Genomic DNA, 25,885 nt, shown 5'->3' with positions numbered 1-25,885 from the left:
AAAAGGTAAGTAGTAACTATATGTGTCAAATAAATGTGTGGAGTATAAAAGTATAAAGTAGTATAAAATGGAAATGGTCAAGTAAAGAACAAGTACCAAAATAGATTCGCTTGTGTCCCATAGATCTTAAGGAAAACCTCTGGACGTACGTCATTTTCTATGTGAGCCGTGAACAATTAAACAAACCACACTGGTGCACTCTCATGCACTTATTCACTGCCAGAGAATGGGATGGACTGCACTTATATAGCGCTTTTCTAGTCTTAGAGACCACTCAAAGCGCTTTACAATACTCGCTACATTGCCACCCATTCACTCACACATTCATACATTACACGTATACACTGATGGAACAGCCATCAGAGGAGATTTGGGGTTCAGTATCTTGCCTAAGGACACGTGGACTGGAGGAGCTGGGGATCGACCCTCTACCTCCTGAGCCACCCCAGTGCATTCCTATTTGTATTCTATACAGCTCTCTTTCTATATTCTTTTTTAGTTTATCCTTAGTATAGTTTTGGTAGGAAGGAACAGAAAAAAAGGCTGCTTATGCATTTTCTTTTGACACATCACGCCGCAGAATAAAAGTTCATGTGACCAAACTTTTATTTACATTGAACAATATTTATGACCGACTATCATCCATTTGTCTCAGTGGTGTGGTGCATCTTAAATCATGGGTTATGTGAACTGAAGTGGAGTAGAAATAGCCCTAATTCACACTATGAAGATAGCATGTCTCTAAAGAACAAGTGTAAACAGATATCAAGGCACAAACATATGGAGAAAGACTTGGAATGAAACAAATAATACAGAATAATCCATGTTAGGAACAGACAGAACCACTTAAAAATCTTGCAGATATCTTAAAAGTGACACACAACCATTTCTCTTTTGTTTCTTTAAAGAAGTTACTTAAGGAATGTTATTCAGTTTGTGGGGGGGGGGGTGTTACAGGCTAATCTATGGACAGTCATGCAGAACAATGCACTATAGTACAACTGTGAATATTGATTCTGTGTAAACATTGTACAAAAAACATTTTCCCTTCATCCATTTCCATTCTCCATGCTTGTTTGTTTTCTTCTAAAAAATAAGCTCTGTGCAGTCAAAAGGTTCAGAAAATGCCAACGCTAGTTAACATAAGTTAATGTGATTTTTATAAAAACTTTTTTTGTATCGTATCCTCTTAATAAACTTCAAAAGCAAAAGGGAAATGGAAACAAAAACCTATCAAATTAAACAGAAATCTGAATATAAAAAAAAATGAGACAACTACCATTTAAACAAGTGGCTCTCAAAACGGTCCTTTAAGGTTTATTGAGGAAGAAAAATACTTAAATTTTACTGTATTTTCATTTGTCATGTGGCATAATGAGATAATTTTCTTATTATGTAATGTTTTACTTCCGGCAGTTATTTTCCACTTCAGCCAGTCAGCTCATATAATTTATGTTCTACGTCTAATTGAAAAAACTTCAATTCTCTGGTGAGTGCCTGGACTGTTCGTGGTTCTTTTCCAGTGGGGGGGGGGTTCTAGGTCAAATATCTATGTGCTCAGTATTTAATCGGAACTCAGTATGAATAGTATGAGAACCCCTGATCAAGAGCAGTGAGAAATATATATAAAAATAATAATAATAATAATAATAACACAATACACTGAAAACATGATGGTTGCAAATCAGTGATTGTTTAAGTTCTTTGAGGTTTCCCCCCCTAAGAATCAAGTCTGTTATGGTTTTCATTATGAAAAGCAGTAATCATCACATGGCTGTTGCAGTCTCTCATGCAGTCTGTGCGCGTCGGGCATCGTCCTGCATGAAAAGACAGATGACAAGCACAGCAGCTTTATAGAAATACAGTATAAATGTTGCTTCACAGTTTAAATGAACAAGAGTTAGAAATAGTCCCATTCAAAATCTGACAGTTAAATCTGGCAGTCTGACTAGTCACTAGGTGGCGTGATTCATTCAAAATGTGGTTTGCAATATTCCCATTGTGACGCATAACTGAATGTCAGACAAGCCTAATTAGCAAGTCGATTATGACACTGAATCTGAGCTGAAGATCTGACTTGAGCGTGTACAACACCTGAGAATTCATGTGACCTGTTAGGTTGCACCAAAAAGGTAAGTAACCATGACCACTGTCTGTTTGTACAACAGAGGGCATTATTTTTACCTGTTTACCAGTCCAGCAAACAAATCTACCAGAGTTTGATGCATGTGGATAAAATTAAAAAAGATTTTTTTTTAAATTTTCTGCTTTACAGTAATTTTCGCAGCCACCCTGTCATCATCCCTCTATCCTACCTTTAGAAAAGACCACAGTCCTTCAGGTTGTTCTTAATGATGACGTCAGTGACGGCGTCAAAGACAAACTGCACGTTCTTGGTGTCAGTGGCACAGGTGAAGTGGGTGTAGATCTCCTTGGTGTCCTTTTTCTTGTTCAGGTCCTCAAACTTGGTCTGAATGTAACTGGCCGCTTCGTCGAACTTGTTGGCTCCTGGTGAGCAAGAGTTTGGAGAAATGAGGTGGCAATTTTGTTTTCAAGAGAACACATTATGTTTTCTTATGCTGTGATTTGTTTGTAAGCCAGTACAATGCCGACTGCAGCCACAACGACTCGTCTATCACGGCCCCTGACATCCCACCCCGTACCTGTGTACTCCGGGAAGCAGATGGTAAGGGGGCTGCGTGTAATCTTCTCCTCAAAGAGATCCTTCTTGTTGAGGAAGAGGATGATGGAGGTCTCAGTGAACCACTTGTTGTTGCAGATGGAGTCAAACAGCTTCATGCTCTCATGCATTCGATTCTAAAGAGAAGCAAAAATCGGTCATGACCTGTGGCCGACACTAAAACATCAACAACAAATCAGAGCTGCCACCAGGGGACAATGTTGCTTAATATTTTAAATGTGAGCAGTAACCAGTGCAGGGGAGGTTCCTCAGACCATGGTTTTGCCATGTCTCTCTTGAGCACTCTTGTTAAATTGATAAGTACTTCAAGAAATTGGGGTCAAATGGTTCAAATCACTTGAAGAATTAGCTATTATGGCTGTTATTACATAATTGCACTCCACTGGTTCAACTATAAATGTATCATTAAACTCCAATGAGCCAATTTTACCACCTGGAGCTCACTATTATTGAGCCATAATAAGAAGCGATGAGCGATGTCAAACCACCTTCTAATGCCGTACAATCTAAACAACCTCACACTGAAAATGAGCAAAAGAGCAGATTTATGTAGCCTGTCAAGTTCATCTGTGCAGATGAAGACGCACACATCAGAAGATGGAGTTCTACTTACCATCTCCTCATCCTCAGCCAGCACCAGGTCGTAAGCGCTCAGTGCAACACAAAAGATAATGGCTGTGACTCCTTCAAAACAGTGAATCCACTTCTTTCTCTCTGAGCGTTGGCCTCCCACATCAAACATTCTGCAAGGGAGATGAAGCACAGGAGACAAACTGTGTGTCTGTGTATGTACTGTGTATGTGTGCGTGTGTGTGTGTGTGTGTGTGTGTGTGTGTGTGTGTGCTGGTAGGGGGAAGGAGGTAACAATGAAAGACAGTAAGGTGAAGCTGATCGAGAGCAGACTGCTGAAGAGGACATTTCAGGGAGAACGACAGTGACGAAGGAAGGAGAAAGTTAGGGTGACATTCTATCCCTGGATGTGCATTAAGTTTTCATGAGGCCGCTTTGAGAACAAAAGTGGTGGTGAGACGGGTGGAGAGGTGTCCGTCACATATCTGATAAAAGATTGCGGGGTCAAAGCGGGCTACAAGAGGCAGGCGTCTATATTCAGTGCAGAGCCCTGGCTAATGGGGAAGCTGAGCGCTGTGATCGAAGCTGTTAGAGGTGTGAGCAAAACCCCGCAGAAGTGATAATAGTCTACCACATCCAGGACAGCTGCCATGCTTGGATGATACAGACTATAGATACATGAGGTTTTCGGTGAACCCACAATCTGTTAAGGTTATAAAAAACGCCCAAGAAGCACCATCTTGATGAATCTAAATTAAAACCACTGTCGAACGATGGCATTTCTCTGTATCTATACGTATTTCCTTTTCGTACTTATTATGGCAAACAGGTCCGAATTATAAAAATGTGACTTTCTTCTTATTGATTGCCTGCATGTATTATTCAGGCCAAATATTGAGGCAGTGACAGAAGGTAAATATCAGAGAGTTTATCAGGAAGCAGGTCACACCAGAGCCCTGTGGCCACTGCTGCCTTTTTTTTTTTTTTTTTATTAGCCCGATCTCTTTAGCTACATTACAAAGGGTTGAGTTTTTTCATACACTGCCCAAGAACTAAAAAACACAAACAAAACCAAACAGACACATCCTCTTCATATCTATACTCTTTGCACTTTTATATAACACATTCACCTACACTCTAATCATGAACTGAACCCGCCTTAGCGTAGGTCCTGGTATCACATGTTTAAACACTTCTATTAAGAGATATATCTATACATCCATTACTGTCCCACATGAGTGCTCAGGCTGGATCAGAGCATATTTTATGTAAGATCTACAGTGCTGTGTCACTGAGGACATACTGAAACATTAACACTAAATAAAGCTCTAGCTTTATTGAGCAAGAGAACAGTGGGCAGACCTAATTTATTTATTCAGCTCTCAGTGCAATCGTGATAATTAAGCCTTTTAATTACTGGTATAATTTGGCTTCTGAGTAGCTGAGTTGCACATTTCATGGCGGCAGGGTCAGTCATCTCTCGATGCTCTTAATGTTGGGACCATAATTAAGTTGAACAATTTCTGAGTAACGCAGTAAATTAGGTATATGGCCAGTATTTACTATGCTTTTGTTTAGTGTTCAGAGCAGGTGCAGAGGAGGCGGGTATTGCAATGTCACTGCTTACACTGATAGGACCTAATTTAATGTAAACACTTATGCTGATGTAACTGTGCTGCTATGCTGCTACTGTAATATCAAACAGCACCAAGGACAATTACATTTTACTCAGTGTCTTCTTCTGTTTCACGTGCTGTTGTGTGGCCGGTAAGACTAACTGACAACTGGCAGTTTTTTTTTTATGTATCAACAAATAACACTGTAGGCAAGCATGAGACGTAAGTGAACACACGGGGAGTCATATAACCACTCGGGTTACTTAATGTCAAATACTGGGTCAGCTGCTAAGTGAGAGTTCCTTGGACTCTCACATTGGTTGTTATGAACACAACATTGGCATGGAGGCAGGGTGAGATTGGAAATGGTATTCGCTTTTTTCCTTTATTTATTTGCTTTTCTGTTTCCAAAATCCCCGAAGTCTATTGACATTGGTATCAAATCAGTGCTATTTGACCTTACTTGAAGTGCAGTTCCTTGAAAGTGAAGTGAGTCTCCACAATGCCAGTGGTCTTGACCCGAGTTCGCAGCACATCCTGCTGGGTGGGGATATAATCTGCTTTAGCTATCCTCTCCAGGTCATTCAGGTAACTGAGAGAGATAGAGAGGGAGAGAGAGAGATTGAGAAAGTGATCAAGATTGCGACATGACTTTCAACCTGCAAAAGAGAGAGAGAAAAACAAAACAGGCCGACACAACGCATGAACGTACAGTTCGCTGTTTCCACTTGTGGTGCATTAACATCCAAATCAGTCTGTATTTCTCTGGACTGCTTTGAACTGTAATGAACTTTCCGTGGAGTGAGTCATAATCTGCTGCATTAAACGAGAGACTGCTAAACTTCACACGTAGTGTTTCATTAGACTGTTTAAGGCCTTATAAGGAACTGTGCTCAGTAGGGTCATGTAGTAGTCAAGTTATAACCAAATGCATTATGCATGTCAGACTCTGTTACATCAGTTTTTAGCCTTCCAGAACCGCACCTCCAAACTGTGGTTGAGAGAAACCAGGTTTAATCGACATAAACATGTACATGGACACAGCAGCGGTAATCACCAATACAAGCTATTCGAGTTCCTCTAGACATTTCAGGGCTTGTTAACAGGAACAAGCCTGCAATAACTGATTGCTTTTGGTCCATTGGGGGGCAGTGGAAACAAGGGATGACCATGACATATACATATGATCACCTTCTAACACCTCGTGTCAATGTAAGTCAAATGGTCACTCTCTTGTAGCTCTGTTTTTGGTCTCCACCAACTCCTGTCACTTCAAGTGACATTTACTGCACAGTGGCTATGGATACATGCTGGGACCTTCAGTTGCTGTATATATGCTCACTTTGGCGACACACTGCCTAAATTCTGAATTCATTTCTTTACTTCACTAAATATGTTTTTTGTTGTTGTGCCATATGTATTATGATGCTGTCACTCTGCTGATTTACATAGTGGTGAAATACTCATGTTTGAGTATCACGAGTCTAAGCACTAAATTGGTTTTGCAGTAAATTTTGCTCTTGGTTGTTGCCTCTGTTGTAGGGGTTTCAGAGGCTCATCGCCGACTCAGGTCTCTAGTAGAGAGTGAGTGTATAATGGCTCTGCTTGTTGTCTTCTATGAAGCATATTCACATTATTATTTACCTGTACTAGTATCCTCACTGAAAACTGTTGTCATGCATGCAAGATACTGTAGACAGTCATCCACACTCATTGCTAGTATTTAGTTTATAGACATGTATGTAATGCTGCTTATCTGCTGCACCTCAAAGCTACCACAGATATAGGTAATACATCATTGTAAGGCTCTAATGCAGTTTCTTGGGGATACATTTTTCATCATCGCTCCAGTCTCTGCTGTGCTGCTGAGCTTGGTGGATGTTTGTGGGGAGGGAGATGAGGTCAGAGTGTGGATGCCAAGAATCAACTCTGTACTTACTCTGTATTCATATAAAAAATCCCCATGTGAAATGGCTGAGTGAAATGTCTATGCGAGACCCCTTAGGGATTACCACTAGACCCACTAGTACTATGTACTATCCTTAGTGGGAGGATTTCTATGGCAACATGCACATTCTTTACTGATTTGCTCTACTTTAGTCATTTTGATGTGTGCTATTAGTGAAAAATATTATTATTTGTTGTTGCTTCTGTGATCTATTTAAATACAATATTCGGCGATATAAGGCGATCAATAGGGCTGTGATATCAATTTGTACAGATTTGCCTCTTAAAAGCAAGATAGCAGGCAGCCCTTGTTACTTGTAAGAGCAGCACTGAAATAAGCAAAAGAGAACATTACACAGGGTCTATGCAAAACAGAGATGCAAGTTAAAATTCACACAAACGAAAAAGACAAGTTAAATACATTTTCCACTTTCACTCTTTGTAGTTCTTCATTCACAACTCTCCTTTCCCACTTTCTGTCTATTCCTTTTTTTCTTGTCCTTTTTTCCTCCGACAGACTGTTGGTCAGTAGGGGAGTGTGGAAGCATCTTCACCATGCTTGACGCAGCTTGCCCCACTTACACAAGCATTGCATCATCATCGAAGGCCAGATGGGAGCTTTAGTGGTCCAGCCAACCTACGCCTCACAGACAGAAAGAGATATATGTGTCCAGCATGGATGTGACATTCATGCATGTCACATCCACTGAATAATAATAATTAATTTTAAAAAACATAATAAATCATTAACCAAACATTTTATTTTTATCTGTGTCATCATAGCAATCGTTACAAAACATTTCCAAATGGGATGATTTTTGATGAGTTATTAAGAACATATCATGCAAAGCAACATTTCTGACAAAATGAATCATCTCATTGATAAAACCAAGGGGTCACATGGAGGTTTATTATCACAGCTATCAACTCACATAGTCTACTTGGATGAAGTTCACTTGAAGTAAACAATTTTTTTGAGTCTCGTTTTTTTCATCCCTCAAGACAGACTATTCTGTGCTGTGCTTATCAGGTTACAATATTAAATAATCAAACCCAGAGAGGGAGAAATAATAGTTAAATGGAAGTTATTGGACTATCTCTCCAGTCTCTATAGCCCCCCTGAGAAGTCAAAGATGGGTTTCTCACTGCAGCATATATGAGAGAGGCTGACAGGCCTACGCCATTAGATCCATCACAACACCAAAAGCATCCCTAACGGCAGTAACGTAAACAGGCTTTAATATGACACCAACATAAAAGTAATCAGCACAGCCATCAAGACAATGCAAACAAACACCAAAATATCTCTCGACTGTCGCTTTCTAAAGCTGTTTTTTTAATCTTTTAATATTCTCATTTAAATAATATAAAAGAGCTGTGCTTCAGCTTCTGTTTACGTGAAAATTATTTTCAAACATGAATTACAAGCAGATATGCAGGAGGAGAAAGCGAGCACATTTTCCAGGTGGGTATGAAGTTTCCCACTTGGCCACATTTGCATTTACAGTGGGTTAACACAGAGTGTACTCAGGAGAAGATTGCACATTGATTGATGTACAAGTAGAGGAGGATATGTAGAGACAATGCTGATAAAGGAAGAAAAGTTAGCAGGATATTGAAAATCATAGATTTCATCAAGCTTGCACATTTGCTGGAAGGTATTACTTTTTTTGAAGCGATAGTAAATGTATATTAGATTCCAGAACAGAACAAAACACACACACACACACACACACACACACACACACACACAAATTCAAACTCACTATGCTGCCGAGTCGTTGAGTTGGTATTCTCGTGACCTTGCAAAGCAACTCTGTATGCCGCTGTCACCCCACAATCGCCTGATCACGTTGGCCAGGTCATCGGGAAGAACACCCTGCTCTTCAGCAGCTGCAGACAGGGCGAAGAGCTGCTGGGCATCATCCTGCAGGGGGCGATCAGGACACAGGGGTTGTTGCAATGAGAGCGACATACATGCAAACATATATGCAAATTGTTGACCGTAAAAATCTTCAGTTGGTAGAAAAATAAAACAAAATACATATTTGATTTACATCAGCAACCTGTGCATCATCTGTTAGACTGAGTGAAAAATGACACAGCAAATACAGCCCTCCCAGCCATTAGCTCCGTTTTTGGATACATAATGCAAAATAAATAATATTCAGTCATGGATGCTTTGCCTCTGAATTACTGCCAAGGAAGCAAAGGTTATGATAGTAGCAATATAATGTGATGATGATATCACTGAATCCTCCGATAAGCCGATGCCAGCCAATATGGGCTGAGCACGATAGGTGAGATATGTTGGTGTGACTCAAGGTAACACAGTAGGCAATGTTGCTATTACACATTGTGGTTTAAATTTCCTGCTGTTTGCCACGTTGCTCGTTTTTCTCAATTCTCCATTTTCCTGTTGGCATGAAGTCAACCGTTTTCCCTGAGCTTTAGTCACAGCGCGTGATATGATAAAAATACAAAAAGCAGTAATTAATCCCTGGACCTCCTTGTGCATCTGTATATATCAGCATAGCAGTGGTTCAGCAGAATCTGACTGCGGGATGGGCTGTTTATCTGTCTGTGTATTCATCATTAAAGTAAAGAAATAATTCACAATCTTAACCGTGTGTTTGTCACATTTGAAGAGAAATGCATTTTGTGGGAAGTCACCTTCCCATATTTTCAATGCTTTTTTCTCAGCTGATTGATATTTATTTGCCTTGTCCTTGGTGAGCACCAATCACCGGTTACTGTTCTTTATTCTGAGCGAGATAACAATCCAGTTTACTGAGGTTCTGTGTCTGGTCAATAGTTTCTTTTCAAATTTTTTTATAGTGTGTTTTATTCTAGCAGTACATTGTTGCAGGGACTATGATCGGTGAGCAGGTGTTTTTTTTAAGTTCAGATGTTGGATAATAAGTGAATCTCTGCGTATGTAATATTTTGCTGGAACTCATCCTGCTCCTTCAACCAGAGTAAACAGCCAACAGCCTGGATAATGTGTAAGTCTGCATGTTTTGGTTTCATGTCCGTTTTTGTGTTTGTGCATGTGCGCACACATACACAATCTGTGTTTGTGTGTGTGTGTGTGTGTGTGAGTGCATTTCCACAGGGCCGCTGTGTGCAAGTATGGGCAGGCTAGCACACTAATTGCCATGTGTGGGAGTCTGTGAGAGTATCGTCACGTACACACAGCCTTTTGACAGATCTGTCAGTGAGAAAAAAAAAAAGAAAAAAAAAAGATCTATCCATCCCACTCTAATGACCACAGCAGAGTCCTCAATCCATCTATTACAGCTTCAGTTACTGAACACATAGGCTGGCTCCACTGTAAAATCACACTGACACACACTCCTCCACAGGAATTAAGTTCAGACACTGTTAGACCTCAGTGTCAGCTTGTTCATCGGCTGATAAGTGTTCACAGGGTGCAGCAGACTGGATCTGTGCCTGAAGCTGGGACTTGTTGTTGTTGATGGTGGTTCATGTCTTCATTTGTTTGTGTGCGCGGGGTGGGTCTGTTCCTGTTTCTGTATGACAGTTTAATGAATACTCTGATCAGCTTGGTGACTGTGTGTTAATTGGGGCTTGTAGAGCTGTTAATGATTATTTTTATTATGGATTAAGCTAATTGTTTCAAATAACTGATGAAGCATTTAATCTTAAAATGTCAAAATAGTCTCAAAAGCCCATCCAAAGTTCAGCCCAAAGATATTCAATTTATGATGATATTACACAGAAACATACTAGAAATCCTCATATAAAAGAAGCTGAAAAATGTTTTTCACTGATGCACTTTGGCAGTTTGTTAAGCCTTTAGTAATTGTTGCTACTGTCAAGCGTTCCATTCTTGTACAGCATCGGCAGATATGCAGTTTAACAGTGGCAGATTTACCACCCCAAATTCTTGGTAATTTCTGAAAGTGCGTCCTTGATTTCAGACAGAAGAACGCAAAAACAGGCTTCTCTCTCTTCTCTCTGTCATTTCAGCCAGACTGAAACCACACCTTGTGCTGGCAGATTTTATCAGCAGGAGTTAACTAATGAAGCTAACATTAGCTCCATGAGTTGGTTGAAAATGCTGTCTCTGGCTGACTTTTTTAATGTTTCCAGTATGCTGCTTTTAATACAATCTGGGGTAACGCTGGCTGTGCTAGTTGTGAACTTTTCTTTTTTTCTATATTTGTACGTAACTAAGACTCCATTAGAGCAAATAAAAAGACACTTTAATTGATTCCTTACACTTTTACCCCTATTATTCTGGTTCTGCTTCAACATGGGGAGAAATCCAAAGCCTGACAGGCCTGCTGTGCCTACTAACAATTGCTTAGTTATGATTGGACAATCATTGGTTGGGGGGTACGGGGGTAGGGGGGGTTTAGTGAATGATCACTTGCAGTTGAGTGTAATGTTATTTTAGACAAAAAGGAGGAACAAACATGCAAAGTAGACATTCAAATGATGAATCACAGTTGTTAAAAAACAGAAACCAGGCGATTCGGGGCCAGACGTAAGGTCCTGCTTTCAGGTGGTAACCTTCAAAAACAAGGAATTAATTTGTCGTTGCTGAGGCTGCAGAAGACACCTGGCAAACTAGATGTGCAGTTAAAATATGTCCTGCCAGCACTTTTGAATAAATCCAATCCCCTAAAACAGCCCTCAGTGGCCTGTCTGCTGCTGCTGCTGGTATTAGGCACACTTTCAGCCTCTTCTCTGTGTATTACAACTCTGAGGAGAGAGCAGATCAAAGATGGAGGAGGTGAAGTCTGTAAGACAAGCACTGTTTTCCCTGCAGGTAACAAAAATGGATCAGAGAAGCATTACAATGCATTCCCTTTTGAACAACCAACCACGGTTTTACCACAGATAAAAGAGCTGCTGTGAATATGTGAATGTTGAAATCACATGATCCCTCAATTGTTTAAAACACTGGCACAACTTGGCAGTGTTACTGACCGAACACGAGTTGCAGAGAGGAGGCATGATATGAGAAACAGATCTTGTTTTCCAAAGGCATCATCAGCCTTGCAACAATTTTTTGTTCACTGGTAATAGAATGTGGATAAGTCAGGGAATAAAATGTTTGTGATGAGAGGTAATGGGCAGTGGATAAAACTGCAACTATTTTCTGCCTATTATTTTAATATAGAAGAAAAAGTGAAAGTAACAAAGGTAAAGTATTGTGATTTATATTCTGTGCAAGCTACAGTCTTAAGGACTACACCAGATACACAACAGCAAGTCACCAAAAGATGGTGTTTGACCTGAGGGAAGTGATTGGCCATGAGCCAGCGACCATTAAAAACCAGACACTCACTCAGGTGTCCTCGTAAAAATACTGAGGTGTCCACATAGACGACCTTCTTCGCTGGAAAAAAAAAAAAGAACGAAAACACATTGATAACCTGAGCAAAAGACTGCAGCAGAGACTTGTAAGCAGCCAGATCATACAGCACTGAGCCCAAGACAAATTTCCTCTCTGGGACAATAAAGTTTATTTTACTTTGCTTTAAGATGCCGTTGATAAAACAGCCTTTGTTCTGTTGTGGCCTGAGGGAGATCCTGATCTGTCCACGGTGGGTACAGTCAGCTGAATACTGCATTCTCACACAATGATGGTGGCTTTTAGGCTGGTCAGCTCGCTTGCTCTTCCTCTTATTAAACCACTGATTTTCAATAAGCATCTCTGTGTATTTGCAATAGTATGACATTTGTAAGTTTGCAAACCACCATGCACTCAAGTGGCTCTGTTCAACACAGTTTGTCTGGGTGGTCAACCCATGCTTATGCCATCTGATGTAAGACTAGATGGAAATAATGCATACTGATGTAATGATATATAACAACTACTTTGTGTTTTGGAGTGTTTGTGTGTGCGTCTTACCAGTCTGGCAGGGTTGCTGTAGTCGATCTTGAGACTGGCCATGGCTTTAACAATGGCCATAATGGACTGGATGGTATTACTGTAAACCACTGCTCGGTACTGCTTACACTCGTCTTCTGAGTAGCCATCTTCATGGATGATCCTGAGAATATCAAGAAGCATGCAACATTTATTAATGTGTATACATTAAACCTGCAAACAGATTTTCTTTGGCCACTTGGGGGTTAAATGCTCCACTATCAACACTTCTTCAAACATCAATCATTAAGCTGAACATAAATTCATGTTGTACTGCTGTAAACTGATACACAAACAGTAATAACTCAACCGGTATGTTTATGAGTGACACAGTTGAGTGTTGAAGCTGAAAGGCTGCTTTTTTTTTTTTTTTTTATTTGTCTGCAATGCCTAAGTCGTCTATCAAGCAGCATATACCGTGTACTGTGCATCGCATTTATCATGCCAGCATGCTGTGTAGGATGATGCAGTGGGGTTAACACACACTGGAACTGCCTCAACTCTGCAGCATCCATTTGATGCAGTATCCCAAGTTTACCTCTTGCAATATTATCACTCTGGACCTGAGAGTGAGAGAACTAAGTGTGCATGTACAAGAGTGCATCCTGTCATGAGATGCAATCATCCAGTCTTCATTAGGAAAATATAGAGAGTAAACTGAGAGGACCTCACTTTAATTGTTAAGTACAACTGCCGGTTGCTTTTAAACAGTGTGTTGTTGCAAATGATAATGAACAGCAGTGATTCAGCAAATACATGGTTGCCAAAATTTTTAAGATGTTTTAAAAAATGCAGTTATGTTTTCCTGACTTTCCCTGGTGCAATGTTGTGTTTACACAGGATGCGTCGATGTGTAATGTTACATAATAGGCCAGTGTTGTGAGTGTTTCAGTCTTGCAGGCTGATTTATCTGTACGCCTGTACGTGTTAATAACCTGCCTTCAAAAAGCCACAGACTGTTCCTGCTCCAAGCTCATAAAAAATGGATTCAATGCCTGGCTAGCCCAGAGGAATGTGAATAATTAAGCCATTTAGGGTCCTGTGTATGTGTGTGTGCATGTGTGTGTGTCTGTGTGTGTTCAGATTGATACACAGGCATTACAACATCCTCTGTATTCAGAAAGTCCTCACACTATTCTTGTGCTAGGAGCAGTAAAAAACAATAACAAACAGAAGAGGCCGTGACGTCCCCTCGAAACCAAATAGAAGGAAGACAAATTTATCTTTTCTAACAATGACATGGTTACTATTGTAAACTACTGAGCTAAAACTTCTGATTGTATCTGCCTTGTGGTCAGTGCCTGAGTGTCTGAGTCAAACAGGGAAGACAATATCAGAAAAGTGTGGAGAAATTATGTATTAGGCAGAGTGTCACTTACAAACAGGCCCTGAACAATAGCTCAAGGATAGCTGTGAAGACACGGATAGACTCAAGACAGCCCAGTCCCCAATGGCCACTGTCATAACAACCAAGGTCATAAAGTATCATGAACCAAGCCTCTGGTCGAAGGAGTGAGCAGTCATAACACAGGGGCCCTTCAGCCCCTTGGGAAAGTATTGCATGAAAATGTACAATGTGACTTAGGTGAATGTGATTTATTGTTCAGGATTTAGTACCAAACAGAATCTTTACACATGTATGGATAGGTGCTGTGGTCCCATGAAGATTATCCTTATTTGGACATGTAGCAGTTGTACGAGTTTTGTGTGGGTTTAAATAGGCCCTGCAAGGAAGATGACCTTTAGAGCTGGGCAGCATTACACAGCGATAACTTGTACTGCTAATCTCTATTCTCTTCGGCTGAGCGTTGATAAATGCTTCTGATTAAGAGACATGCACACAAAAAAAAACTGCAGAACAACAACAACAATGCGACAAATATATTATTTTGTCTTAAACAGATATCATTGCAATTTATTATTTAAAAAATATATTTGAAACATATTGTGATTTGTATTTTCTACTATGTAAGCTAGATTTGGTCAAGTTCAGCTAGTTTATAGTATACAACTGCTCACCCAACACCCTAACAGAGTTTCAGAGAGGTGGAAAGTCCATCCTTATGTTGAACAGAAAAGTCAAAGTATTAAAAATAATGTGAGATGTGCTTTTGTAACTTACTTCATCTGCTTTACAATGGTGCTCTTCCCAGACTCCCCGGCACCTGTTGGAACATTAAAAGATTAGAAGTCACATAATAAACTTCACATGCATGTTGCTGTTGTCTTTGCATCCGTCTTTGTGAAGGGAATAAAGCTGAACATTAGTTTCTTCTCTGAAATCATGAGTGACCCAGAGATGACCTGAGACTAACATCGCATTTTGTCCTCTGGGGCATCTGGTTTATTTATCTTTCCATTTTTTGAGGACATGATTACAGATACGCACAAAGAATTCCCCTATTCAGTTCAATGTTTATTTTCCAATCTGGTAGAAGAAGGGTGCAGGGAAGAGCAATGCTTTCATGGCTATTGATTATTTAGTACTTAAAGCAACGTTTTTCCCATCTCATGGTAAGTACATAATGAAAGAAGATCATTTAAATGTGGCTTTGAATGTTTTAATCTATAGAATATAAATGATTCAATATAAATTTCAAAGCATACCATGGATTTAGATTGATTTCTCACTCTCTAGGCAGCCATTGGCTTCCATTCACTTCAGCACCCTCTGCAAAGGTGGGAAATCAATCACTGTGAACTATTCACAACCTATCATTTTCCCAAACTTATCATCTCATTGCAATGTTGCTGTAAGCTACAGTGGGACCAACTCCATTCAGATGTGGAAACACAAACACGGCTAGAAAAGTCCCTGCTCACAACAGCACTGCAGTACTGCAGCACAATAAGATGTTGAGAAAAAGTAAACTAAAAATAAAACATTTAATGTGACTCATTACCAAGTTTCTATTCTCTATTCTCTGACATTTTTGGGTTCCTTGTGGAGTTTTTTTGTCCACTACTTGCACAATGGAGCAATGTTTCTGTGAGTGAATCCCTGTATTGTTTGTACAGTTTGTGCACAAGGATGCATGACCCTGCCACCAGCTTTTATGCTATTCCACTGACCCACAGTGAGCAACGTTAACGCTGCAAGAAAAAGGCAAGGAAGACTTGCGAAGGTACCAAACATGGTTGTAAACAATGCAGGATTTCAATTTGTTTTAAGAAAGAGCTTTGTAAATTTTTTATGAGGAAGCAAATGCATTCAACGCGTTTGTTTGACCTCAAGAGGACACACAGTGTGTTTTGGTCTGAATGTAAACACAGCTTTGTGTACAAGTCAAGACAAATCTGCAGTCAACTGCAATCAACAGAAGCCTGACACGAACACTGAATTTAGGAACGTCTAGAAATGTATACAATCAGAAAAATGTGTGGGAAATAATTTATAATATCTACAATCAGTGAGCTGAAACCACCAGTATCATATATTAAGTGTAGATGAGAGTAACACATAAGACCTAAAGGGCAAGAAAAGGCCAAGTTCTGTGGATTAAAAAAAGAAAAATTAAAGATCCATTAAGGATTTAAAATTAAGAGCATTATGGCTGAGATGGCCAAGCAAAAAAAATTAAAAAAAAGAAGAAATTATGTGCCATATAGCAGCAAAGTTGTCATGCACACAGTTCACACGTCAGCACAAAAGTGTTTTCTGGTTTCTTGGCGAATGAACCTATTGTTGTGAATGACACAGCGGGCTGTGCTTCAAAACCATGGTTATCTGGTCTAAATGAAAAAAGCCGGAGTCTTCGGCACGTCCACTGTGTTGTCAGGACCATGCCACCATGAACTGTCCCATCACGCCACCTGACCCAGCCCTGCCAAATAACATTAGCCTTGCCGGAGCTGACGGAGCAAGTGGGACCAGCAGTGCCACAACCCCCACCCCCAACCCCTCACCCACTTCCTCCTCATGCTGTCAACATTCATCATATTCACACACATCCAGCACTTTTCTGAGCGAGAGGAAGGAACCCAGGGCAAAGGGAGGGGTGTAAAAGCAAGGTCTGGGGCTACGTTCTCCATCATAAGATCTGTCGCTCATGTCTCACTGCTCGACAGGCACAAAGGCAGAGAGGAAGCTGGATGGCTCTTCAGGTGTTTCGAGACTTTGTTAGAAAAAATATAACAATAACAATCCAGTATATGTATTTTTTATTTAACACAATTATCAGAATATTATATGGTTATTTTTTAGTGTTGCTAAAATTTTCAGGTTCACTCCAGGCCATTCTCTTTGATCGTTTTTTTTGTTCATAACTTACACCCAAATGAATCCTGAAGCAGAAACTTTTTAATCTTACTTAAGGCTGATCAAGATTAAATTATGTAACTAGGCTGCTGTTTCTATTCTTTCACCAACCTGTCTCTACGAAAACAATGTTTTCAGACAGGGCGTGCTAAATCTCTTCTTTCAAACTGCTATCCACTTCCATCTGGCACATCAAAGTTTTCCCTCAGACAGATAAACATGAACAAAATAATAGACAACATCAGACTTATAGACACATGTATAAAAATGTCCCGTTTAATAAAAGGCAGGTGGTGGAAAGTGGAATATCAGCCTCTCTGCGGACACATACATGCATGAAGGTCACCTTCCTCACTCCAGAATAAAAGCCATCCATTAATATTGCAGCCTGAAGGGAGGCGAACACTTGTGAACAGCAGCGAAAAAGAAGAGAGCATCCTCATTCTTCATGCTCAAGGTGTTTTAGGAGAAACGGGCAGTGTTGTTGTGCCGCTTCCGGGGGAAAACTTTTGAACATTACAGTATCAGGACATCTTATCGCAGCAGACTAAACAGTGCAATATAAACATCATTGTTTTGAATTCATCTGGAGGCTGAACTGATCACGAAACACAATAAACAACGTGAGTTATCTTACTGTGTTATAATAAAAAAAAAAAAAACGAAAATAGAGAGAGCTGAGCTGACTGGATTTTTCACACAAAACGTGATATTAATATTTATCAAGATCGATATCACTCTCATATAAGAGTACAGGTAAAGTTGTTGTTAAATTAAAGATATAGATACTCTGTGTACTGAGGTAATGTTCATATCAGACATCAAAATGACAGACATCTCGGTGACTTTGAATGTGGCATGTTTTTTGGTACTAGTCTTCCCATGGGTCTGTCAGTTTAATCAGGATGATCCTCTTCGCCCACTCTGACTATATACTGTATGACTTTGTCAGGCCTCAGGGTTGTTTGGATGACAACAGGTCCACCTTCATCTCCCAGGCTCTTCTTGGTCTTCTCTTCTTTGATGAGCTGTATGTATGGGGCTGGTCTCATGTGGGTCTGACACTTTCTCCGTCTCTCTGAGGACCTTGTCATGACGCCCGCATCTCACCTGGCTAAGTGCAGTCTTGCACCCCGCCAGTATGTGCAGGCTTGATGTTGGAAGTGTCACTCTTGTACACTGATGGCAGCAGGAAGGAGATGCGGAAGGGATCCAGTCTCCAAAGGCCAAACTTTGTCTAGGTCCTTTATAGTCCAAGTTCCACAGCCCGTAACTTTCACCCTTCCTCCACCAGGCGTTGGCCCTCGGCTTGGATCTGCTTTGGGTCCGCTTTCCCCTATTGCTGGAAGTGGGTTGTTCCAAATCCTTGCCTTTCCCAGGCATGGGTTCCTGATGATGCCCTTCAACTTCAGCATGCTTTCTGCCAGTGCCACTGATGTGTCAGCTGCCCACTTGCATCCTGGCCTTGTGGGGACGCCTGCACCTCTGGACTCATTGCCTGAGTCTCTGTATCTCTGTACATCATCTCAACCCTGCACTTTGCCACCTTGAACTATTTGATAGCTGTGACTGCCCAGACTTAAAGTGCAGCCCTACTGATGTGAAGCTTGGTAGAATTCTGAGTCACCTGTTAAGGTATTTGTCCACTGATGTCATAGGTTATAATGTTTTGTGTCATTATAGCAATGTTATAATGGAAAATATGTACCTGTAAGATGAATCTGCCCATAGCTGAGCCATGAACTCAAGAGGATTTTAGCCGTATGACACAGAGATTCTACAGACTACACACAACTGTTAATACCAAGCTGACTGACAATCATAAAATGATGCACCTCTGTGTTGAGAGCAATAGTGTTGTAGTTGGTAAAGAGTGTTGCTAATCAAATTATACGCAGAACATTAATTTATCCCGACGGGCCGCCACCAAACTGTCACATCGTTAATTCAAGTACAGATGTTGACAGTCAAAACGATCAATTATCAAAAAGTCTCTACACAGGACTACAACAGACTCATGTGGAGCGCTGATATTTTTCACACGAGTATATCAGAGAACAGTCCACTCAGCAGAGAACAAACAATATTGCTAAAAACATTTAATTTTCCTATTATAGATAAATCTGCAGTATATTCAAACTGAGCAGATGTATCCATCGTACATGAAGCCCTGTGCTTCTAATGAGTTGGAGCAGTAATGAGGACTGATCAGAATTACAAAGACCCTTCTGTGTTCTGTGCTGGCAGAGCAGACAAGCTCTTTCTTTTTAGTGCCATTACAAGAGAAGCAGAATCACTTTCTGGCAACGGGAAGATGATGCCACCCCCTCTTTCTCCTTCTTCAACCCCAACTATTCATAGCTGGTCCCCAGTTGGTTTTCAGAGAGCACCAGAGCACACAACAAAGATAACGACATGATTCGTAGCATGAGGATCACAAGTGGCCGGGCTACAGAAAACAGAACCGTTTCTCTCAACACATCCAATAAACTCACAGGCGCACTCACACTGATGACAGCTTGGCCGCAGTCTCAGTCATCCACTGCTGATGACACAAAGTATACATTCATGGCCTGACGTGATACTCTGATCTTGGCAGACGCACAAGCATCCATACATAATCTGACAGAGGATAAAGTCAGTCACCTGTCAACTAGCCCCACACCCTCATCTACACCTGAGCTATACTCAGGGGCAGTGAATTGGTTGGTGGTTTCTTGAATATGAGCATTTTCTGCTTTTTGCGGATAAATCGAATATTGGGTTTGGTTGACCAAAATAAGCTATTTGAAGATGTAGCCTTGGGATCTGGCAATTTGTGATGGATATTTTATTATCATAATTTTTTTTATAAATTAACTTTCAAATCCATATTCTGTTTAAAAAAAAAAAAGTGAGGCATAAAAATGCAAAATGTTTAATAACTGCAATGATGCTTCTCACTTTGTTGGCCACTGCCTTCAATATAATTGGCAGTGCTTATGAGTGGGAATCTGGTGCGAGATCATGTGTCTGTCACTGCAATAGTGATTTCAAAACATTGTTTACATCCCTGTGAAGGAGTGTCAGGTCTGTGGGGTAAAGAGTGAGCCTCTGTACACATGACGCAGCCCCCCAGTGAAGAAGGCCAAAAAAAACAAAAAACAAAAAAAACAGAAATAGTAAAAACCCATAATGTATCAGTGACACTTGGTTTCCTGTGCACTGTATTTGATTCATGTGCTTTAATTATGAGCTGGAGGCCAAGATAAGTCACATTATCACATATTAAACCTTGCTGAGAATATTCCATACATCAGGGAGAAGCCAAATTGCTCTGGTGTAGCTCACAGGGCATCGATTCCCTTTGGAAAAGCTGACACAGTAGCTTACCACTTTAACCCCGTTTGGTGTGAAGATACTGAGGCGAGGTTTGAGAAGAGAAAGAACTGTAATTAATGGGCAGTTAGAGAAGAGGACAGATAGGAGGCGTTGGGAGTAGAGGTGGACAACATGGACAAAAGTGACAAATGAGCAAGGGATGGAGGAGGAGGACGATGCAGAGAGACTGCGAATGTGTGAGAGGGCTGAGCATTGGTTAAGAGAAAACATAGTGAGATGAGGGCTAACATGAGTGCCTGATAAATTCATAAATTTCATAACAGCTTATCAGCCAGTTATAGTTGCAGATAAATACAGAGTTCGGCAACGACAAGCAAAATGAAAAGCTCCGTCGGGAATGGAGGCTTAATGTTCAGTGTTGGAGTGAGTACCACTCAAGTGCGAGCTGCAGAGCATTCAGTGAACATCAGCAGCCAATCACTTGTTTTGTGCTCTCTGCATCACTTCACTTGCCAGCAGATTAGTGGCTTGCTAAACTATATGCAACGGCAAAAATGAGTAAGTCACAAGACAGCAGACCGTCTTGTAGAGAACTCTAAAACTCCCACTTCAGTGGAGACAAACCTCCCCACGAAATGACCCACTTAATATAATTACTTCCCCAGTACCTTCACTAATTATGACACTAAAACCAAAATTAGTGTATCACTTTTATAGGCTGTTAATTTACAACGTTGGGTTACTTATTTTTGGCTTTTGATCCTGAAATTTACCTCTTAGTAAAAATTTACCAACACAGAGATGAAAGGAAATATAGTATAAACTGGACATAAAGAAAAACAGAAGGATTGGTTATGAATGGTAAGGAGTAGGGTGATTATAAAGGTGTTCTTATCTACAGCAGTTAGCAGTAAATTCTTTGTCTAGAATTCAATACAGGAATTATTCTACAGAGAGGTAATTATGACAAGCTCTCATTGCCTATTTAAATGAATACTTGTTGTATAATTAGTTCACATTTGTTAGTTTAGCACACAAGATGACCACAGGTGCTTTTGCGCAATTACGGCATCACTGTCTGATGAAGTTTTTCATGCCTGTATGTGCACACACAAATGCATAGGGATACAGCACACAGGAAAAAAAACAAAGACACAGGACATTCCACAACAGAAGTGAGAGTGCAGGATCAGCAGCAACATTACCTCAAATTCCCTTTGGCAGTGTGGTGGAAACTAGAGATTTAACACTGAGCCTACAAATACAGCAGCAGCACTGTGAGGCTGTACTCACTAGGGGCAGCGGTGCTTTGAACTAGATGCTAATGTTAGCATGCTAACAATGGCTAGAATGACAATACTGGATTAACCATCTTAGTTTAGCATTAGCTATACGCTACTTAGCAATAAACACACTAAGGATTACGGGGGTATCATTAGCTCTGCAGATGCAGTCAAATAAAACATCTGACCCAATTAATGTGCTGAAAAAGAGGAAAAGTCAGGGGATAAAGTGATTCCAGGTCATCTTGAGGGGGGCATGAATGTCTGGACCAATGGCAATTCACTTAAAAGCACAAATGCTCTCGTGGTGGCATTAGAGGAAAATTCAGAGAAACACTAATGTACTGGGGATTATACAGAGTTTGTTTGTGTAAGATTTCATGGCAATCCATCTCATCTGGGTGGCGAGATATTTCAGTCAAGCATCCAACAGACCGACACGGCTGTCCCTAGAGTCATAAGAACTACTGAATATTACAGTAACAACTATTTTGTTCATCCATAACTTGATTAAAAGAAAAATCATTTATTATCAAGAGGAAATATCAAACAACTTCTCAAATACGAAAGCTTGCTTGTTTTTCCCTCGGTTTAATAGATTGTACATTTATTACCTTTGGGTTGCCTTTTAAACATGGAAGTATCACTTTTGTGCTCTAGTAACTTGTGCATCTGTCACATTCTTTCTGAGCCATGAAAGTATAAATTATTAAATGATTTGATTATTTATTGAACAAAAATGAAATGAATTATGCTTCCTTCAACCACTTTATTGTTTATGCAAGTAGAGATAAAAATATCTTTAAAGCTTGTAATATCTTTTTCACTATCTGCCCACACATTCTACTGTATGTAACCCACAATGGATATAAATAACTTCAAAATGTAAATGCAAAACATTTGATACATACATTGCTTTTGCTTTTGAATTTTATAGATTCATTTAAATCCAACACAAACCCATTCCCTACATGGACAGTAGAGGCTGGTCTTACAAAGTCATCCCTATGTGCTTCCCTACAACAGCTGGGTGATGACACCCAGGTAAAAAGAGTCGTGGACAAAGAGACAAGCTTCTGTCAGGGCTCCAAGATGTGTGAAAGTGACAGTTTTCATTTTGCATTCAGTAGAGACAAGAGTGTCCACTTATATTTCACAAGCCCTCGAGGGGAACTATCCAGGAAAGGCCAATTAAAAAAAGGCAGCTGTCTCAGAAAAATGAAACCCATCCTGGCACATTTGACTTACTGGGAGAAGTAAGAGAGGCTCTGCTCTGGCTGCAGGCAAAACACACTCAGCACTATCTGTGGACCTAAACTCTTGCTTGCAAGCGGCATCATTTTGACTCCGAAGACAAAAATACGACTACAGCCATGCTAGAGGCAGCATGCAAACAAGCTCACAGCGACACCGCTTACATGTTAAACAGGTGTAATGTTTGCCATGTTAACCATCTTAGTTTTGCGTGGTAGCATGCCAACGTTTGCTCAGGCTGATAGGAATATCATTAGATATGCAAACATTTAATCATAAACCAAAGTCTTGGACAAACAGAAATTTCGACCTGACCGTAGCACGAGATGAAAAGTCAGGGGATCGCCAGAGTTATTGCAAGTCATCCTGAGGAGAACTTAAATGTGTGTATTAAATTTTATGGAAATCCATCCAAAAGTTGTTGAAAGATTTAATTCAGAGCCACTATGTCTCCCTCCTGGTGGTGCAAGGTGAAAGCTGAGGGGATCAATGTCCTGAGGATTTATCTGCAATCATTAATGTCGACAAAATTCTGTGCCAATCTGTCAAGTTGATATCAGAGAGCTGTTTCACTAGATAAAACTTTGACTTTCTGGTGGTGGTAGATAAAAAGTCAGCAGGTCATGCAGCTCATTAGGATTGATATCGGATGTCTGTACCAAATTATATTTCAATTCATCTGTTGAAATATTTCACACACAAAAAAAAAAGAGGAAAAGGTCAGGGTCAGGCAGATTTATCCTCTGGAGACAATGAATGTTTGTATTGGATGGCAAGCCATCCAATAGTTGTTGTGGCATCTCCATCTGGATCAGAGTAGCTGAATCATACTAGCAACGGTAAAAAATCTGCAGAAACTTACAGCTGCTGAAGTGAGGAAACAACTCAGCAGATGATCTTTGAAATGACAAACACACACATTCATTTTCTAGAAATAAGCAACATCAAAAATCCATTCTGCTATTTCAACACCATATTACGGCATCCTTGGGAGGCCTACAATCACAAACACTGTGTTTCACATTTCTGTGTCGCACAGCCCGTGCACTGCTGCGGCATTTTCTTCTGTAGAGACACGTTACCCATCTCAGCATATGGTAGCGTCATAGGCAATCTATTGTCTAAGTGACTGCCATGGGAGAATGAATCACTGGCCTGGCTGTGACACGACTCCTCCTTCACTCTCATCCTGGCCCGCTGTCCCCACCCGTTGGTGTCACGACTGCTCACATCCAACTAGCTTTTACAGCCATTTAAAGGTTAACCTCCTCTGGGCGTTGATGACACTGAGCAGAATACACAACAATGGTGCCGTTGCTATTTAAAGCCGCATGTCGCAGTGTACAGGGGGAGCTGACTGACACAAGCAGATGTGACGTTATTCTATGATTAAATATGTTTGTAATTACAGTTTTATTCCGGACCTATAATGGAAAATCTAGACATATGGAGACCTGCTGTAGCTGAAATGTGAGTGTATGTGGGGTGGGTTTCAATAGCATTTTTTCAAATTCAGTATCGAATCTTATTGCTCATTAACAAATCTGTTATAAATGATTTAATGTTTAAGAACTAAAATCTTTCTACATAAATGACTTGCTCTCTAGTTACCTAAATGACCGTAGTCTTTTTTACGTTGCTCTTGTCAATAAAAAAATTAGACAAAAAATGTAACATTCGATAAGGAATGCTTTAGATTCAAATCACAGTATTTGAAAAACCAAACCCAAAATGGAACAGGCCACTGTAACCCGATGTGAAGTAAGTGCTCACATTCTCTAAAAAGGTGATACAGTAGGTCACAGTTAATATCTGCAGAGATTCAGTACATGACCAATTAGCCCTCAGCTCAATCATAGACAAATGGTCATAACCTAGTATATGGTTGGACTGTTGCATTTTGCCTAGTTTCGGTTGATTTCAGCCCATCTGTTTGCTTCTCTCCTACTCTCTGTACGATGTGAAAGGTGCCGCTCATTGTGATGAGTTATCGCCCAACTCTTAAGTTCACCTCAGTTCTACAAAGCTATAAAACTTAACAGTTTTGATTCATTCTCATCACTATAACCAGTGATTGTTTTCAGTGAACAAGCTCCCAGAATCCCCCTGGTCAGCACCAACATGACGGCGAGTAACTGGTGAACAAAGTGGAGCATTTAGCAGCTAAAGTCACTGATAGTTCCCTCAGCGGTTGGTGGAGACCAAAACAGAGCTAAAAAGAAAAGTGAATATTGGAAACCTTCATCAGGTGGCCAGGAACACAACTCCAAGTGAATGTTGCTCTGGACCGGCTGGATGTGTAAATGTTTGCTAACATGTTTGCCACAAAAAACTTTGTAAGGTGAAAATATGCCCATGTTGTTTTACAGCTTCCTCCAGCTATTATTTCAGTAACAATTATAAGATAGAACACACACACAGTTGTCCAGGCTCAGGCTCTGTGCATGCTTTTCCTTGCCAATGGAGGTGGATAAGGGTTATGTGTATATGTGTGAGAGAGCTAGACTCAGTTCAAGACCCTCATTTATAAGTGGAGCTGTTTTTTACACCACACTTGGTTCTAGTACATTGCCCTCTATCAGCAGGCTATTATTAACAGCCTCCTTTTTTTCATCCAGCCTGAAATCAAGCCTTTATCTGCCTTTTATTGTGGCGTGCCATCAGGCAGCAAGCAGTGCTTGACCAGTTAAAGCTACAAATAGACATCAAATGGAACAATGCTGAAGTGGAGGCGATATCTCTCCTTACATCTCAGAACAGCGTTTGGTCCCATATAGGATCTGATATTACCTGTTTGCATCCATCATGTAATTTACTGCCCACTTGTGGTGGCAGCAGCTGGAGGACAGCTAAATTGACAAACAGCCATTGCATCTGATATTTCTTTCATTTTCATGGTGGTGACTATGTCGCGTGGCTTGGGCCTGTCAAGCAGAGAGGAGAGCACCATCTTTTGGCCGTTTGCGAATGCGCATTGCGGATTAATCCTAGGATCTTTTGACGGCTGACTTGCTATAGCTAGCTACAAAC

The 25,885-nt window shown here is 40.4% G+C and overlaps 1 protein-coding gene across 1 annotated transcript in view; it reads right to left on the bottom strand.

Moving 5' to 3' along the window:
• Positions 1-588: 588 nt before the first annotated feature.
• Positions 589-25,885, bottom strand: part of gnai2b (guanine nucleotide binding protein (G protein), alpha inhibiting activity polypeptide 2b) — a 47,557-nt gene continuing 22,260 nt past the window's right edge. The window contains exons 2-9 of the mRNA XM_023410205.2: positions 14,862-14,904; positions 12,722-12,863; positions 8,601-8,761; positions 5,351-5,479; positions 3,315-3,444; positions 2,664-2,817; positions 2,316-2,508; positions 589-1,817 (exon numbers count right to left, since the gene is read on the bottom strand). Of these exons, the coding sequence (XP_023265973.1) occupies positions 2,318-2,508; positions 2,664-2,817; positions 3,315-3,444; positions 5,351-5,479; positions 8,601-8,761; positions 12,722-12,863; positions 14,862-14,904 (950 nt within the window). The 3' untranslated portion in view covers positions 589-1,817; positions 2,316-2,317. The remainder of the gene's footprint in view (positions 1,818-2,315; positions 2,509-2,663; positions 2,818-3,314; positions 3,445-5,350; positions 5,480-8,600; positions 8,762-12,721; positions 12,864-14,861; positions 14,905-25,885) is intronic.

This window comes from Seriola lalandi, unplaced genomic scaffold, assembly GCF_002814215.2.
Source record: "Seriola lalandi dorsalis isolate HSWRI2012SDOR001 ecotype SW California unplaced genomic scaffold, Sedor1 jcf7180002054416, whole genome shotgun sequence".
NCBI lineage: Eukaryota > Metazoa > Chordata > Actinopteri > Carangiformes > Carangidae > Seriola > Seriola lalandi.
This window is presented reverse-complemented; position numbering and strand designations above follow the sequence as displayed.